General features: G+C 35.2%; 1 protein-coding gene across 2 annotated transcripts in view; it reads left to right on the forward strand.

The window, feature by feature from the left end:
• The window catches only part of LOC145293106 (dynein regulatory complex protein 9-like), a 1,598,532-nt gene that overhangs the window by 636,502 nt on the left and 942,010 nt on the right, over positions 1-20,020 (forward strand). For both annotated transcript variants that reach the window (XM_080139483.1, XM_080139484.1), the window contains one exon: positions 3,088-3,216. In XM_080139483.1, coding sequence (XP_079995609.1) covers positions 3,088-3,216 — 129 coding nt within the window. The remainder of the gene's footprint in view (positions 1-3,087; positions 3,217-20,020) is intronic.

Below are 20,020 nucleotides of genomic sequence, written 5' to 3' on the forward strand. Positions count from 1 at the left end.
TCAACACATGAACACTCTTAAGACTGTCTCTGTCACTCTAAGACTCTAAAATCACCCCCTAAGACTCTCCTAAGACGAACAACAACAACAACAACAACAACAACAACAAGAATACAGAATATACGTTCTAAAAATAACAATTATAGAATATAAACATGTGCTTTTTGTAGAGATTTCAGAACGTTCTAAAATATAGACTGTTAAGGTATTTATTTTGGAACGATTCTGGAATGTTCTAAAATGTTGAATATTAAAGCATTCTATTTTGAACGATTCTGGAATGTTCCATCCACCAAAACTATAAAAGAACGTTTTCACATAAACTCTTCAGTTATGCAGTCAAGATAGTTAAGCAGATAATCAACGAGTTGAGTTGTCAGTTGCTAACTCTGACAAAATCCATAGGATAAAAGAAACAATTATCCTAAAAAAAAAACTGCACTTTTGGTAAATATAAAAAAATCTGTCTTTCTCTTCGACCAAAGAAATATTATTTCAATATTTTCTTTTACTTGATCTATCTTCTAAATAAAAACATTAGACTGAAGTTTGAATCGATTATCTCCCTTAGACCTTGTTAAACGTTTCCAAATATCTAGTCGTAAAAAGAAAGCATATTTAGTATTTTGCAATGTTGTTTTTCTCTATGTAAAAATAAATATTACCTTGTTTTCCACTTGTTTTACATACAATAAGTATTTCTTGATTTTTGTAACTCTGAGTTTTTACGTTTTTAGTATTTGTTACGTGTTTAATATCCCCTAAACGGAAACATGTAACAAGGCCGTATTAGGTTAGAAATTCTTGATTGCATTCTAAAAAGCGACCTTCTGTGTCTTAACAGAATTTTCTATATATGAGATTTCAATTCATGGTATGAATATCAAACCGAGAAATTTAAGCATCGGACTCAATGCCAATGAGTGGCTGGAAATGCTTCTTATAATCACAAAAGAAAAAGGTTTTGCACTGGTAGCATTGTTACGTGGTCGTTACATTTTAACTCAGACCTGGCGATGTGTACAAAAATCTCGCAAAGAAAGAAAGGAAAGAAATTCGATTCAAGTTTTTTTTCAGTTGAACAAAAAGGCATTTATTAACCGTCCTTTCATCACCAAACCACTAACACGTAATTTCTGAAGCCAGCGACAATATGGATGTATCCCTGCTTTGCCTCTCAGGGTCAATTAATCCAGTCTGCAGCTACAACTAGCTGCTATATCTGCAGCTCGCCTCTAGGGCACACGGACGTTCAACAATTTTTTTAAAAGTTCGGATTGCATCTTGTTTTTCAAGTTTCTGTCTCACTGACACGTGCTTAAAAGTCCTCTCATGCTGCCATGTGGTTAAAAAATCTCTCTATCGGAAGCATGTGTTTCCAAGTCATTGTCACTGCTATGTGCTTTCTTTTGCTCCCGCTTTTCTTTCCTTCGTCTTCCACTGTTGTGACGTCACCCCACCCTGCCGCTTGGTCATTTGCATACGTGAGATGTCGCTATTGCTACATATGTGTCAGCGTCTTTGTTATTGCATTAAATGTGAGCTTCCATTTTTTTGCTCCATTCTACTACAAACTAGGAGTAATTTTTGGAGGATTTAGCCAATGCTTTGCTATGGGGGATTTTTTTAAAATGGAAATCGCTCCAGACAAGGTATAAAGCCACTTGATGTTAGGAACTAAAAAAAACGTTTCGAGGTAAAAAAAAAAAAAAAAAACAACAGCCAACGATATGTGTTATATATTATGACCCAGAAAACAGCAATTCTTTTTTCTTTATCAGAAACTTCATGGAATGTGGAGGATTAAACAACAAAATAAAGGAAGCGAGAGTGACGAGGTTGAAGTAAATCCTAGATCGACTTTCTAATCTCCTTAAATTGCAGATAAATACATTCCCATGCAACGCTGGCGAGATATATCAAGTACATAACATACCAACATGTCAAAGGTCATCTCATAAAATATGAAATTTAAAGGTGACATTGTTCCAATTGAGCTGACGATTTGGAACGAAGTTGATAAACATATGTTCTCTAAAAATTTGCCTTTGGACTGAGTAATGTTATTATATTACTATAAAGGATGTTTTTATGACCAGCTAAGTGGAAGGAGACGAGAACTCCATGACAGTTATAGGTTGTCTTTGTATTAGCATTCAATTATGTGTCCAAGTGAAGACATTTTTTTTAAATTTAAGATCTACAACTAAAAATGGAGTTATAATTCTGAAATCCTGCAAAACTTTTTGATCTCCTTTTTTAAGCAGAAAACCACTTGACTCCCCTTCTTATATAAAACTGCATGTGTGAATGTTCTTATTCCTTAAATTATAGCATAGACATGAAATATTTTTGAAATAAAATAACTGTATGATTAAAAAAAATGTAAGGTCCTACTATGGACACTGGCGATAGGAAGTGACTAATCAAATGGAGCCGCGTTCTGCTAACAATCAAGCAGAAACCAGAATTGCTCTGTAAAAATATTGAATCTTTTAGAATTCCCGTGCATACTTTTTTCGTGCCCATACGAGAAAAATCCTTTGCTCTTTGCCTACAAAATGTTAAAGTCCAAGACTTATATAGAACAGCTACCCATCGAAAATTCTCCATCAAAAGGACGTGTACAGAATAGCTACCCATCGGAAACTCTTGTGGAATTAAACATGAGTTTTAATTCAAAAGTTGTCGAACGGATTGGTCTAAACACCCCAAACACAGAACAAAAACCAAAAAAAAAACAAAAAAAAAAACAAAAAAAAAAAAAACAAACAAACAAAAAGAACGCGTACAAAACAGTATTGGAATTATGAATGGCATTTTGTTATTTTTAAGTTTAGACATTATAGGTATTGTCTGTAAACATTTTGGATGAAGAATTCTTTATAAAACCAAATAATTCATTGGGTTTCGACAAGAAAACAAAAACAAGATTGGCTTGTGAAGGTTATTAAGTTTATTATTTCTTTATTCAAACATGGACGTTTTTGTTGTGGTTGTTGTGAAGATGCATATTCTTTTGTCTCTGTAATTCAATCATTGATTCCATACTTTATTTTTTGTTTTTTCCCTCCTTGTAATTCACAGCTTGTTTGTGCAGCAGGTGATGGAAGACACAGTGTCTGAGCTAACACAAAAGCTCACCTACACTTGTTTAATGAAGTCAGTCAACGAAAGCAAGAAGAGAAAAGCCACTCTACAGCAGACCATATGCAAGTCAGTGCAACGCCTCTCCATCTACGTTTTCTATCCTTTGTTTCGTTTCAGATATCAAATTCAATACATATTTATTATAGCTGCACGCCATTCCTTCGTTCTCTGCCACTCATCTGGCTGCTAAATTCATTTCTTTTTTATTACTTGAGGACAAAATTCTCAAATGAAAGTTTGATTATGTTTGGAGAATATTTTTTCTACAAATCTATTTTGTGAATGTGTAAGTAGTTATTTATTTTCTCTTTTTCTTCCACTCTTTTTGACTCACTTCCTCCCTCTCTCTTTTTCTCCATCTTTCTCCTCCCTTATCTTTCCCTTTCTTCTCCGTATCTCTTTCTTTCTTCTCCTTATATTTCTCTTTCTCCCTCTTTATTTCTCTTTCTCCCTCTATATATCTCTCTTTCTCTTCCGTATCTCTTTTTCTCATCCGTATCTCTTTTTCCTCCCATCTTTCTCCATCTCCTCTCTATATATTTTCTATTTCTCTCTTGCTCCTCCACATCTCTCTATTTCGCCCACTCTTTCGCAATAGATTGTCACGTAATATTTTTTTTAATAACGAAATACTTCAAACACACCTAATAAATGTAAATTCTCTCTCTCTCACCCTCTCTCTTTCTCTCTCTCTCTCTCTCTCTCTATATATATATATATATATATACACACACACACACATATATATATATAATATATATATATATATATATATATATATATAGAGAGAGAGAGAGAGAGAGAGAGAGAGAAAGAAAGAGAATATTTAGAAAATAAGGAAACGTTAATTTAAAAACATATTTATTCGTTATTCAATAAAGATGATACACCAATTAGAGGTGTAGGATAAGTAAAACTCTTTATAACATCGTATTTCGAAATACATTACCATACCATACCTCTACTTGATATATTACATCTTCATTGAATAATATATATATATGTGAACAAATGATTATTAAAACATGTTAAAAGACATCTTGAAAAAGAGTTAAAAACATATTTAATTTTAAAAAGGAAGCTCAAGATAAGTAGATAGTCCTTAATCCGCGGAGCTTCGAAGAAATACTCTCCTTCTCATCAGAGGGCAGGAATTAGCAAAATGCGGGATCGGATTTTGCATGTAAAAGTATTTAATAAAACTACAAGTAAGTCACAGATCTTACTTGGTTAAAAAAAAAGGGTGAGGTAAGGGGAGTAGGAGGTAAAAGAAAAATGATAAGATTTCACATAAATGGATAGTCCGGTGAAGGGTAATATATATATATATATATATATATATATATATATATATATATATATATATATATATATAAAAGATAAAAACGGAGGCGGAAAGACGTAAAAACTCGACGACGTTTCCCTCGTTTACTGTGGGCTTTTTCAAGGGTAAAAATGTAAAATGCTTACTGACGAGAAGATTAATTAATATTAATTAAGAGTATATAAATATGGAGGCGGAGAGGGAACAGTATATTATACATATACACATTCATATATACAATATGTGCTAAAAAAATAAACGGTGTCAAAATTATTTTCATGGATAATTACTTTATATAAGTGCGACAAAATATTAAAAAAATCCTTTCCTTTGTTTGATTACATTGGGAGAGTGAGAGAAACAACTTGCCGATTTATTGCGTATTGCTTTTAGAAGTTTTAAAATCCAAATGGTGGTCATGCTCCATAATGTGAGAAAAATGGCATTAAGGGTGTTGTTTATTTTCATGTCCCTTTTATGTGTTGTGCATTCTCTTCTCGAGATTGTGTTGTGTTTCGCTAGTTTATATCTGTCTACAGTCACGACAGAGTATGGAGTATACGCCAGCTTTGATCTTGAAATTAGATTTGGGTTTATGGATTCTATGTCTGATTGTTGAGGAGGTTATCTCAAATATTTTAATACCTATTTGGTTTAGTTTGTTTTTATATATATGACGTTGTTTTTACTATTGGTAGGTAAGATTATACTTCTGTTAAGTGTTTTTTTTTAATTATGGGACTGTCTTGATTACGCTTAAAGAGTTCTAGGGCTTTTCTTTTGGCATTTAGTAAGAAGTATACTGGGTATTGCAATTCTTTAAAGGTGCGCTCTATGTGCCGGAATTCTTCCTTTAAATGTTCGTTACTGCATATTAGCAAAACTCTGAGGTAGAAACCGATTATGGTGCCTCTTTTCACTCTATCGTTATGATGAGAGTAAAAGTGTATGTAGTTAACCTTATTGGTCTGTTTGTGATGGACTTCATATTTCAATTCATTATTATGGGCTTTCAGAGATCAACCACCAACATAGGGCAACAATAGTGAGCACAGGCCAGTATCTGAGAAGCTGTCAGAACCACACCCTCTCAATAGTATATGGACATCAAGAGACAAAAGTAAACAGAAGAGCACCAGTCACCTAGCTGGCCAAACATTTTGGTCAGGGTTGTCTCACAGATGAGGCTGAAACACTAAGCAAGCCTGCCACAGAAATAGCAAGAAAGCGCCGGCAGAAATAGACCAGGACCTTCCAAAACAGGAACCTTGAAGAGTTAGACCAATATCAGCATGCAAAGTATTTTCTGGGGGAACTCTCCCAGGAATACATAGACAAAGAAGATTCCTTGGACTGGCTCCAGAGGGGAGCCCTCCACTACGATCAGGAAAGGGTTTTAATGCCTGCTCAAGACTAGGGATTGATGACCAATATATTCAAGAAGATGGCAGGTCTCACTAATGACAACAAATGCAGATTCTGCCACACAGAATTGGAAAGTATGAGTCATCTGGTATCAAGTTGCAAGGTTTTTTGGGGGGATGGCTACTACACAGCAAGACATTATGGAGTATGTAAGTATTTCCACTGGACCATTTGTAAAAATTAAACATCCAATGTAGCAGCAAATCCTGGAAACATCAACCTGAAAGAACAGTTGGAAATGACTTGTATACCAGACATTACGACCATGTACATCCCTACCTTGAAAATGCTGCTGTCAAACCTGACAGTTATATAGAATAAGTCAGAGAGAGTGGTAACCTTGGTTGATGTGAGTGTCCCTAATAATGGAAGTCTGAACAGAGCTTAAAGGGAGAAACAGACCAAATATCACAGTCTCATGTATGATATGAAAAGAAACTGGAATCTTAGGGTGATATCAATCATAGCAGTTAGTATATGTGCCATAGAGCTTATGAAGAAGAACTTGAAGTCCTAATTAACTAATATTCCTGGTGAACCAAGTGCAAAAGAGATCCAGACAATTGCACTTAAGGGAACAACGAGGATACTAAAAAGAGCTCTCGGCTGGTTTTAATAATAAGCAGGGGAAAGTTGGCAGCTGGTTTGGCTGCTCGACACCCAGCATTACAATCTTCAAGGAAAGAAAATTAAAAAAAAAGTGTATGGTTACTATTTCCTGTTAATTTCAGTGTTATGTGACCGGTAGCTTAAGAGTTTATCGGCTCAACCCCCCCCCACACACACATACATACATACATACATCTACTGTTTTATTTATATATCATTAGTACCCACAATGGAAAATCAAATTTTAAACAGCAAAAATGAAACAAACGATTAAAAGAATCGTTTTTGGCATAGGAAAATAGGCATAAAACTTATTGATTGCGATACCCCAAAAAGTTCCAATTTTTTCGATTCTGAGTAATCGTCCCACCACTAGTCAGTGTCAACATCACTAAAGATGCATCTCGGTGCATCTTTGTTTCAAACAAAAAATATCTCAGTTTATGCAATTATTGATCCACTCTGCTTACATAGGCCTACTTATACGGGGTTGGGGAATAGATGTACACACATTAAAAATATCAATTTAATGTTCTGACATCTTGAGAGTTTTCAGTAGAAAAGCAAACAAGAACCTCATTCATGTTGCATATCAATGACCGTAGAAAAAAAACACCGCAATACAAATGTTTTTTTCTTTTTGTTTTTGTTGCAAGAAAAACACATTTTAACGGAAATGAAAATGGCGGATACTTTTCATTTCAAGCAATTGCTACAATTTTCAAGTAGCTTTAAAAAAGCTGTTTAGACAAGAAATTGTTGTCAAAATTTATAAGTGGAAACGAAACCACAATTGTTTAAAAGGTTTCATTGAAAAATTGAAAGTCGGTATGAATTTCTTCAAAATAGAAAAAAAATTTTTTTTTTTAAATCATTTCTTGAAACAGACATTATTGGGTTACTTTGCTGAAATGCATGCACTGAATGACTGCGGCTGATTTGTACGGTTTTGGTTATTCGAACTATTGTTGGCATCTTGAGTGATACTTTCACAACGATGTCGATATAATCTTTCTATCTTTTTTAATCTTTTTAATCTTTTTTTTTTTTTAGAACACAGGAATCTCTCTGTCGAACACGGAGATCTTTTTGTTGAACTCTAGACTCTTTCTGTCGAACTCGAGAATCTTTCTTTCGAACTCGGGAATCTTTCTGTCGAACTCGGGAATCTTTCTGTCGAACTCGGGAATCTTTCTGTCGAACTCTGGAATATGCACGGAATTTCAAATGGAACTTTTTATTAAATCCACGAGAGTAGCATGTTCTCGCCCCGTCAGCTATGACTGGGTAGAATTCCTATGTAATTGTATTTTGAGTGTCTTAAGCTCTGAGGATTGAACCTTCAACCTCCAGAAAAGTGTCAGTTACAACTATATTTTACCAAGTACTTTATCCACTATGTCACTGGACCAGAACATGCAAGTCATATGGATTAAATAGAAGGTTCCATTCGAAATTCGTGCAGATTTCCGAGTTTAATTGTCGAGTTCAACAAGATGCACCTGAAGAAGGTCGATTACATCGACCGAAACGTTGTAAAAATAACACTCAAGATGAAAACAGTAGCCCGAATAATCCAAATGATACGAATAATCAATCTCCAAAATACAGAAAGAATTTTATCATTTTTTAAAAGACTATCAAAGTATATAATAAACTGTAAAAAATAAAATATATACTTAGAATAACATTTGAGTGCTTTGGGAGGTGTATAATGACTACGGCTAGGACAACAGCATATTCTTTTCATTGTTTTGACTCTCGAGTGTGTATCCGTTGATATCTTATATGCTTTTATATAGAGTGATGTGGTTCTCGGTTGTCGAGAGTTAAAACAATGAAAAGAATATGCTGTTGTCCTAGCCCTATTAATGACCTCCTAGTAACTACTGCTCCCAGATCCACTCACACCCGGAGTAGTAATATCTGCCATGGGTTTCATCTATGGATTAAATGCAATCACAATAATAACATGAAACTGTGGTCAGCAATATAACATTCTATGAATAATAAAAGCAAACTCCATGAATAAATATTTGAAAAAAAAAAATTATCTATCTCTACTCATCTGCGTGTGTCTGTGTGTGACTCCGAAACAGCTGGGCCGATTTGTTTTTGAAAGTTCACTCAAATGTACTTTATATGTCTGGGAGTGTTCTTAGATAGGTTTTGTGTTGGATACGTATCGAAAAACAATAATCGACAAAATCTGATGCAAATAGTCCAATTTCAACCAAAGTTAACCACCTCATACAGCCTAACAAAACAAGTGCATTTGCAAAATTTTTATCACCGCAAAAGCAGAAGGGCGCAGACTATAAAATCAGCAGTAGGCTTTTTAAGGGCTCGTTTGAAATGAATGATTCTGTTTAGAGCACAATTGAAGCATGATATTTGACTTTTGCATTTTAAATATTAATTCAAGCAATTATGTATAAAAATAATTTTATAAAATCATCAGTAGGTTCTCTGCAGTGCAATGTAAACAAAAGTGTATTATGGACTAGGTCACTGAGGAGAGGCATGTAAAGCTTCCACCCAGTGCACTGCGATGGGTCCCCAACTAGAGCAGGTAATCAATTAATTTGATTGCAAAATGAGCAATTTCACCGATTAATATTCGTTGATCATCATTCAATCCCAGACAACGTCGGGTCTCCATGCTAGTATATAAATAAATATTTTTTACCCTGAACAAAATATATTTTCGATTCTTGAAATAATTAAATAAAAATGAAAATGAATTCCATAAAAAAACATCTTATATAAAAGCCACAAATCAAACTGATGGAATTATGTATTTTTTCTTTTTTTTTTTTTGTTCACCCCAAACAAAGCGCAGTGCCACTGGGACGCAAGAGACTATTATTTAGGACCATTTCTACAGGACACTATGTAGCGAATTGAGAAGTGAGATACTTGTTCACGTTACATTTAAATTTCAGTATGTTAATGCAATTAAGGAAGCAGGGAACGGGGGGGGGGTTCCAAAGTCTAGCAATTCGAAGAAAGAAACTTTTTCTTGTAGTTACCGCCTTATAGACGATAGGTGGACGGTGATTTTTCTTTTTTCAAGGAAGAATATTGAGCCACGTAATAATTAAATTGAAAATACGAGATCATATGATACGATAGCGTTCCTTCTTTCTGGGGAGCTCCACCACATAATTGAAAACAGAATTACTACACAGGGGATGATTATTCTGTTGTGTCAACGCATGGGCGTATTCGCGAGTTATACTGAAGTACTTGGTAAGTGTATCTTCAGGGTAATTATTGTTTTGCAGAGATCCCCCCTACCTCTCAACGGATGGTATTACAAAATGATCAGCCATCTAGTACTGACCAGACTCAACGTTATGCAACTTCGTAATCTAACTAGAACACGTGTATCAACGTGATTATGCCTTATATGGAGTTAACATCTTATTTTCCGTAAACTCTAAAATGTTAACTGAATTGTAATGTTTTAATTCTTCCATGCATTGATAAGATTTTCTTTGAAAACAATCGTGAGCCAAAATGTTTGCTGGTCAAAATGAATTTAAACGACCGCCTTGTTTGGTGAAAATGATTGATTTGTAGACAAGACCTGATATAATTGCAAAATGAAACAATCATATTTACTGTTTTTCATTTCGCTAATTTGAAATTAGTTTTAATCACTCGATTATTTTCTCCAACCAATATGGCTTTCAGCTAATGAAAAAAAAAAAAAAAAAAAAAAATCAAAAAATAAATGCTCAATGTTTTTTTTAACAAAGTCTCGACGGACATCGTTTTCATTATTTTTTTTCATTTTCCCTTTTTTCTTTTTCTTTCTGTTTTTCTTTTTCCTCCAATTTATTATAATGTTTTGATGCTTTTATTGTTTGCTGGTGTTTTTAACCATCTGATATTTTGTCGATATGATTCTTTTTACTTGAGACCATTAACAATCAATTTAAAAACTTTCCTTTACTTTTATACGAAGCGGCATCCATTTTAGTTTAGTTTATGGAGTGATCCTTGGCCTTGGTAGAAGCCATCTTGGACGACGATAACATCCTTCTGTCTAGCCAAGAACCACACCAACGTTTTATGAAAAAAGAAAAAAAAAGAAATAACTGCTTAGCAGTTTTCTTTTCTTTTCATAAACAGTCTCAACTGACATTTTTTTCATTAAGTTTTCAATTTCTTTCTTTCCTTCACGTTCTTTTCTTTTTTTCTTGTCCTTCTTTTCTTTTTTACCGCCTATTTAATATGCCCGTATATTTTATTATCTAAAAATATTTTTCATTGTTTAGTGATACTTTTAGATGTTTGACATTTGGTTTTTGTCGTTATGGACTTCTTTTTGATTCAAGATCTTATTCTTTGCATATCTTTGAAGCGTGTGGTCATATAAGAGATTCCCCACTTTTTCATGCAGCCCTTTACATTATTCAGGTACTCTGCAAGATCTTTCAAGCTGCACTAGTTGGGCAGCGGAAAGCAGTCTAATTATTATCGAATTATATATAGAGATAATATTGAAGATCTTTCAAGTTTCGCCGGTTGGACAGTAAAGGGCAGACAAGGCAGTGTTGCATCGTAGGGTCCTCCTCTCCACATTCGCAGATGTTTAAATCAGTTCTGTAGCCCCATCCGATCACAGCAAGTTTTGATCAACCTATTCCTGTTATCAGGCGGTTGAGTGTTTTTGACTGGAGCTAGATCGTTTCTGAGACAGGAGGGAAGAATTCAGAAGTGGAGATTCCCATGCCAATAGGAATGCATTCTCTAGCCATCTGGTCCAGACTTGCAATTTTCATTTGAGATCACATATAATCAATTCAAAAACTTGCCTTTACTTTTACTCGAAGCTACAACAACCGCCAACATCTTTCCTCACGCTCTATCTGTGCCAAAACTAAACAAAAATTCCTGAGCAGAGTTTCTTACCTAGAATTGTCTGTCTGTGAAACACAATACCATTTCCGGCTGAGTATAACATGGACATCTTCAATTCTTATGTAAATAAATTCTTGTTGAACCATCCTCTTAAATAATTAAGCCTTATGAAGTTCCACCATTACTGATCATATTATCTCATCATCTACCTAACATTTATTAATCATTGAGTAGCCTCGGGACCTTGATAAGCCCCTTCCCCAAAACTTGATAGCAATATTTGCCATCTTTATAATATCAATATCAAGTGTCAACAATTTCCTTCACAATATATCTGTGCTTTAAACTAAAGGTAAATTCCATGAGCAATGTTTCTTTCCTAGAACTGTTCGTTTGTGAAACGTATACATAACAACACTGCATACACATGCCTGATAAACTCTTTCCTAGCTCAATAATGCTAACGCTCTGCTAGTTATTAAGTTTCTTTGCTTTTTTCTTTTTACTCACGTTCACCCCAAACAAGGCATATCGCCACTTGGATGTAAGGGGCTTCTATTTGGGACCATGCCTAGGAAAGATTAACAAGATGTGGTTTACATTACATTTAAACTTTTGCATATAAATAGAGTCAGGGAAGCAGGCAGCAGGAAGGGAATTCCAAAGTCTGGTTGTTTGAGGGAAGAAACTATTAGAGTAGAAAGCTTTCTAGCATTTATGGACCTCAACAGTGAAGAGGTGAGATTTTGTTGCTAAACAGGTTTGTCGGGGAGGGGGTGTACATCAAGAAGCCACAAGTTCAATGAGTTCATCAAAGCACATTCCATTCAAATGCTTGTAAAACAGGCACAGGGATGCAACATTGCGGTGATGAGACAGGGATTGGAGTTTAGTTGACAAAGTGGGACCTATTAGATTGGAGACTCTTCTTTGCACTCTATCCGAGAGGAAGATACTAGTGGTAGATGCATCAGTCCAGATGGGCAAATGATGGCTTTGTAAAGGTACAGGATACTCTCAGGTGTGGGTAGGCTTCTAGTACGATAAAGGGAGCCCACTTTCTTTGCAACAGCCTTCACAATGTCCTCAATGTATTTAATATATTTGTTCCCTGAACTTACTTGATCATCTACTAACTCTTGCAATTAGAGTAACACCTACTCCACCCTGTGCTCCAATCGTATCACCAAGGAAAACAAAACTTCTGAATAAATTCAATAGCTTTACCATCCAGATTAACTTTATCCACATTTGAAATCTCATCCATCCTCATTATCCTGAATTTCTTGAAGATAAAAACGATTAAGCAGTTCTTTGACAGTTATTTTTGTTTCTTTTTTCTTATTCGCACAGTGCCACTAATAGAAAAGGACCTAATAATTGGAACCATATTTACAGAGATATTATGTAGGGAGTTGAGCAGCGAGAATTCTGTTTACATTGCATATAAATGTCTGCATATCAGTACAGTAAGAGAAGCAAGAGACTAAGAAAAAATTCCAAAGTCTTCAAGGAAAGAAACTGAGTAGAAGGTTTTTTAGAATCTTGGGACCTTTAGAGTGAAAGGGATTTTTGCTGCTTTTAAGATTAGTTGAGGACACAAGTGCTATGAGTTTAGCAGTAAGGGCCATTAAAATACTTGTAAAACTGGTGCAAGGATGCAATATTACGGCGATGGGACAGGATTTTGATCTTGGTTGATAGTGTGGACCTATTAAGTTGGAGACTATCTAAGAAGGAGATACTAGTGATAGATGCACCAGCCCATATATATCTGTGTGTGTGTGTGTGTGTCGGCACTAACCATATTCAGGTTTAACCAGCTTCCTCCAAAGGAGAAACTTTCATGGGAGTATGAAATTCACAAGTGGTCCCCAGTCACATGTATATCCCTGTTAGGGGAGATGACGACGTTAGGTTTTTGCAACTCTTGCAGGGATGTATCGACGTCCTCCTACATACAGTGCTGGGAATTGCCAAATGGGTCACCCATTTTAGCAATGACCAGGTTCAACGTTGCTTAACTTCGGTGATCTGACGGGAATCCGTCAGCCCATTTATCGGAACAATACTCCATGCATCGGCAAATGCTAGCTTTGTATAAATACAGAATACTGTTAGGTGTGTATAGTTTTCTGGTACAGAAATCCTACCTTCTTTGCAGCAGCCTTGGCAATATCTTCAATGTATTTGTTCCAATTTGTGTTGCACGTGCATGTTAAGCTGAGGTGTTTGAATGAAGAACTCTTAGGTAGCATATCATTAGTCATGGCAACCCATCGTTGAGAAAGTTTCTATACACGAAAACATGTTTAAAAGATTTGCTGGCGAAATATATTTCTATGCATGTTACAAACTTGATACGTGTACTGCATCAAACATATTTATGTATCACAGCATGCATATGCCTACATATGCATGCTGTGGCTATTTACTCTGCAACGTGTTGAAATCATGGGTGTTTTTGCAGGTGAGAGATTTCAATAATTTAAAGAAAGTTTACCATTAAAAAAATGGCTGCATTTTTCTCCGCGTGCGTTCATAAAGAATGAAGGTTGTGTTATCGTTTATTTATGTCTGATACAAAGTTAATCAGAAATCTTTACACGTCAGTTTTATTACTTTACTTTCTTATAAAATTTTAAAAAATCTTGCATCTTTATTATTCGTGATATAACCGATGTCCCTGACGAAGTGGTATTCAAGACGGATTTATTTGCTGATGACATAAGACACGAAGAAAAAAAAATGAATGTACACATATCGAAGGCAATGGCAGAAATCTTAGAAAACAACTCTAGTCTATAGTGGAATAGAACCGTAAATAAATGGTAACATTTAATGCTACTAAGACTAAGCTTATTTCCTTTAAGAATTACATGAAGTCTTCTCCACCACCAATAATCATGATTAATAACAATCTACCTGAGAGTCCATCATAAATTAGCAAAAAATCTTTAAAATATCAGTTTTATTATCTTACTTTCTTATAATATTTAAAAAAATCTTAGATCTTTATTATTCGTGATATTCAATAGTCATGACTAATAACATCTACCTGAAAGCCCATCATTCAAACTCTTTGGCCTAACATTCACAGGCAACATGAATTGAAACAAATACATTGAAGACATTGCCAAGGCTGCTGCAAAGAGGATAGACTCTTTCTACACTGCTAGAAAATACTCACACCTATCAGTATCCTGTATCTCTACAAAGCCACCATTCGCCCATACATGGAATATGGCTATCGAATCTGGGCTGGTGCATCCTCCACTAATCCCTCTCTTAGACAGTGCGCAAAAACATCAAATCTAATAGGTTCCGCACTATCAACCAAGCTCTAACCTCTGTCTCATCGCTGCAATGATGCATCCCTGTGTCTTTTTTTATAAATATTTTATTTGAATGTGTTTTGATGACGACCCTCGATATACATATTCCTACGCCCAACAGCAAAATTCCACTCCTTCACTCAAGTGTTTTTTTTACAGTTATCATTCCTCCATTACCAATCAAAATGGGTTCGTGTTATTTAAATCAATAATATAATATTTTAAAATGCTCTATATCTAGTATAGATGAGAGACCCAAAGACAAAGATGTTTGGTGTTATTCATTTATAATATTACTGTCTTATTTTCTATATATATATGTAAGTTTTGTCAATATTAACAGTAATTAATGAAATTGATTTAATAAAAAAAGTTAAATTACTAACTTTGCTCGCTAGAAGGAAAGATACAAACGAGACATAATTGAGATGAGTTCGTACAGAAAATTAGGAAGAAAATTGACTACTTGCTTGTGTGTTTGCCCCCCTCTCTCTCTTTCTTATATATATATATATATATATATATATATATATATATATATATATATATATATATATTGTGTATTTAGGCAGCATGTTTTCATTGAGACAAGTATTGTTGAATAGCACGAAGTGTTCTTGCTTAATGAGCCTTTTTGTAATTTTTCAATTTTTCGAATTGTCGTTCTCATTTCTCAGTGGAATATTTGCAAGAAAGTTCCATAGTCATCTTAGTACATCTGTATTTTTTAGTTGTTTTTTGCAAGTACTTTCGACTGAGTTTCAACAGTCCTTTTCAGGCAGTTTTGATTATTGTTCGTTTCAAATCGGGATTCTTTTATATGCTTCAGTTAAAATTATATTTAAATTTCTTGAACTAATGAAGCTTCTCGTGTGTAAAAAATATACGTTTTTTTTCTAACGTATTAAGAACGTGGTTAAAATAAATGTACAATAATTTTAAACGTGTGGGCACTTCAAAATGTTACTACTATTTTCAAAATGCACATTGTTTATTCCTGGTTGTTTAGTTTTTATATATAGTGCTTCCAGTATTTTTAATCTTTTAATGTTTGAATCGATATGGATGATTTTTGTGTTTTCAAATAAAACCTTTCTAAATTGGGAATGTGAGCAGCCATGGTGTTTTAGGTGTTGAGAAGTTGAGCTTGTGTCGGAAAGGTGTAGGGTCAATGTATAAGTCGTGTGTCCAATGTAGCTATTGGTGTTGGAGATACATTCTCCCAATGGGGCATTTTAATTGGTAAACTAAATTGGTTTCATCGACTGGTGTTGTTGTTCGAGAAGTGTTGTTTTTAATTATAAGGTTAGCAGTTGTTAATTTCTTATAGTAGATGATAAATCCGATCTTATTATTATTGACTGGCGATATATATCGATGTATTATATTTCTTAATATTTTTTCATCTGATTTATGGTTGTGGTGAAGCTGGTTGCGATAGAATATATTGATGGGGTGGGAATTGTTAACTTGGTTATTAGTTTAGTCTAGGTTTCTAATTGTTAGTTTAATTTGTTTATCTACTATGAAATCGGGGAATTGGTTATTAATCAAGATCTGTTTGATATTCTTTAATTTGCTGTAGAATATTTTTTATTTAAGGAGATAAATTTGGCTCAATTAATAAGTTTTTTTTTTTATAATTGCAGTCGTGTGTCGGTAGGGGCATTCACTTTTGAAGTTTAAGATACAGGAATTTGTTGTTGCAATAGTCTTTTTATACGTAGAAGTAATGAATTCATCTGGAGTCTGAGTACGTCAAGAATGGAATATTATTGTTTAAATTTAATTCATAAAGGAAAGCTTGTACGGAGTTTGTTTGGAAATGATCTTTTACTTTCTCTATTCCGTTCTTATTGTCAGCCAGAATAAAAAATATCATCGACGTAGAAAGCTTCTTCACACACGTCTCAGGTTACGAAACCATTGATATCATCATGGACAATATATATAATAATCTATCTCTCCGTCCACTGACAATCAATCCTACAATCCTAAAAAAAACAAACTTCCCAACTATCATCAATGGACCTGAGTTAATCTCGTCAGCATCAGACAAAGCCAAACTCTTTGCCAAGAACTTTGCAGCCAATTCTATCCTTTGCGACCAAGGCCGCCAACCCCCAATATTTCCTCCTGTATCAGAAAACACACTATGTGATATACAAATATCTGTATATAGCTAATCAAAAACCTTGATTCTAGTAAAGCAACCGGCCCTGACGGTATTCCAATTATAGTACTCAAAAAACTTCAACCAGAACTAGCACCCATACTTACAAAACTGTTTAAACGTTGTCTTAATGAGAATTGCTTCCCATCACCCTGGCAAATCTCATCAGTATGTCCTGTATTTAAAAATTCAGGTGATCGTTCATCCCCCTCTCAGTACAGGCCAATAAGTCTCCTGTGCGCTATGAGTAAGTTGCTGGAATCTGTGTTAAATAGAGAAGTAATCAACCATCTCAGTAAAAATAACCTTCTTAGTGACACACAATATGGTTTCCGTTCTGCTAGATCTACAGCAGATGTGCTTACAGTTATATCTCATAAGATTAGCGAATCTCTCGACAGAGGCAACCTTTCTAGGGCAATTTCTCTTGACATATCAAAGGCCTTTGATAAGGTATGGCATAAAGGTTTACTTCACAAGATCTCCAGCTATGGTATAGCTGGAAATGTCTTCTCAATTATTAAATCATTTCTCTCTGATAGGTTCATAAGAGTAGTAGTTGATGGGCAAAAATCAGAAGCTCACAGTATAAATGCTGGAGTCCCTCAGGGGTCCATCCTGGGCCCGACTCTTTTCCTGATCTACATTAATGATCTTCCAAATCATATCCTTACATCATTCGTAGACATTTTTGCTGACGACACTACCATCTATGGTAGCACATCTAAGACAGTAAACGACCAAGTTCTCTCCGATTCTCTCTCCTCTGATCTTGATCACGTTGTACAATGGGGAAAGGAGTGGCTGGTTACTTTTAATGCATCTAAAACCAAGCTTCTATCTTTACATCATCAACGTTCTGATCCCCATCTGGCATCAATTAAAATGAATGGCTCTCGTCTTCAGGAGGCCTCAAGTTTTGACAGGCTTCTGGGCTTCACCTTTACTCCTAATCTTAAATGGAATACGTACATCAAATCTGTTGCCAAGGCCGCTGGAAAAATGATCGGATCCTTCTATCGATCCAGTAGATATCTCACTGCCGATGCAATTCTCTATCTATATAAGAGCCAGATACGTCCAATGATGGAATACTGTTGCCACATATGGGCAGGAGCTGCTAGAAAAGACTTGTCCTGCCTTGATAGAGTTCAAAATAGACTTCGTGGCCTGGTGGAAGATGTCCTTTTCTCTTCGCTGAAACCTCTATCTCACAGAAGAGATGTTGCGAGTTTGTCTCTGCTTTATCGTTATTTTCATGGAAAGTGTTCGACTGAGCTTCAATCTATGGTCCCCCCTCGCCAAACTTTCACAAGAAACACTAGACTAGCTGAAAACATTATCAATAATTTTCCCCACTCTTTATCTGTGCCTAAACCTAAACATAGATTCCATGATCAAAGCTTCTTTCTTAGAACTGCACGCCTGTGGAATTGTCTTCCGTTTTCCTGCTTTCCAGCTGTCTATAATATGGTTGTCTTCAAGTCCAACGTGAACAAGTTTCTGATGAGCCGTTCCACTTAAGTTAACAAATTTACCGAACTTCCATTACTATCGATTACTATATTGTCCTTTTGACTACTCTACACTCTTTAATCCTTATCCTTGAGTGGCCTATCGGCCTTGATAATGTGGTGACGCCTATGTATATATATATATATATATATATATATATATATATATATATTGCTTCGCAAGACGTCTTCTCACATTTCCTGCTCCTGTTGATTTGTTTCTGTGTCCTTGCTTATTGATAACGTCACCTTGCATCCCTGACTCTTGAACCCCCCTTCTGACTATCCAGCTTCTGTCGACATCTGTTTGTCTTTTTTCAGTTTACGTCAACATCCTCCTGCCTTTTCCAATCCATGTCGTCCTCCTTCTGACACAGCTGTTGGCCACGTCCACTCAGTCTTAAACTACCTGAAGCATTTCGTTATAACCCAGGGACGTCCACATCAATGTCTATGTGATATCGTCTCGCTTCTTCCTGCTATCTAGTTGCCAGTGACGTCTCCCAGCCTTGTTATTTTTTATTCATCTCGGTGCTATAAAACGGACTCTATTTAACCACTGTTTATCTGCGCTTGCAGTTTCTTCTTTACTATTTATTTATTTTTAATTCTAAGACAGATCAAAATATTAGGTCTCCATTTTATCTGTTTGGAATTAATTGGAATTCAAGTTATTGTCGATAATCCAAAGAGGATTTTGGTACACAAGTTTCCCCATGATCTTTGGTTAGGGATAGGAATGGAATACTAAAAGAGCATGTTTAGCAATAAAAATGCAATGCTAAACTTGAGTGTGATAGACTGACAAATTAATAGAATGAAAAGCACATTGTATATGTGTTGTGTATATCAAAAATACTATTGCAAACTCAAATTTGGCAAACCAAAGAAAATGCTATTTCACGCTGAAAGAATCATGGTAGACCAAAGTAAACGACATTTCAAACTGGAACATGACAGACCAAAGTAAATAACATTTCAAATTGAAGCATGACAAACCTAAGTAAATGCTATGTCAAGCTGAAAGAATTGTGGCAGACCAAAGTAAACTACATTTCAAATTGAAGCATGACAAACCTAAGTAAATGCTATTTCACGTTGAAAGAAGCATGGCAGACCAAAGTAAATAACATTTCAAATTGAAGCATGACAGACCCAAGGTAAATGCTATGTACAGCTGAAAGAATTGTGGCAGACCAAAGTAAACGACATTTCAAATTGAAGCATGACAGACCAAAGTAAATGCTATGTCAAGCTGAAAGAATCGCAGCAGACCAAAGTAAAGGATATTTCAAACTGAAACATGACAGACCAAAGCAAACTCTGTTTTAAATTGTAACGAGATTGACAAACAAATTGTCTCACAACGCTGCAAGAATGCAATTTAAAGAACAAAACAACAGCATCCTCCCCATATCCTCCCCCTTTCCCTCCGCTCCTCCTCTCCATCCCCTACCCCCAAAACGTTTCAAATTCTGATGGCTGTCATTTTTAGACAAGGAAAGTAATCTGTGTGTTTCTTGTCAATTACACACGAGAAGAGCAAAACATACTGGCTCAATAAAAGACTTGATCCGTGTATTCTGTTATGCCAGACAACCAGTGTCTTGTTAGAAAC

The sequence above is a fragment of the Euprymna scolopes genome, chromosome 14, assembly GCF_053919585.1.
Source record: "Euprymna scolopes isolate OS-2025 chromosome 14, ASM5391958v1, whole genome shotgun sequence".
In the NCBI taxonomy this organism is placed as follows: Eukaryota; Metazoa; Mollusca; class Cephalopoda; order Sepiida; family Sepiolidae; genus Euprymna; species Euprymna scolopes.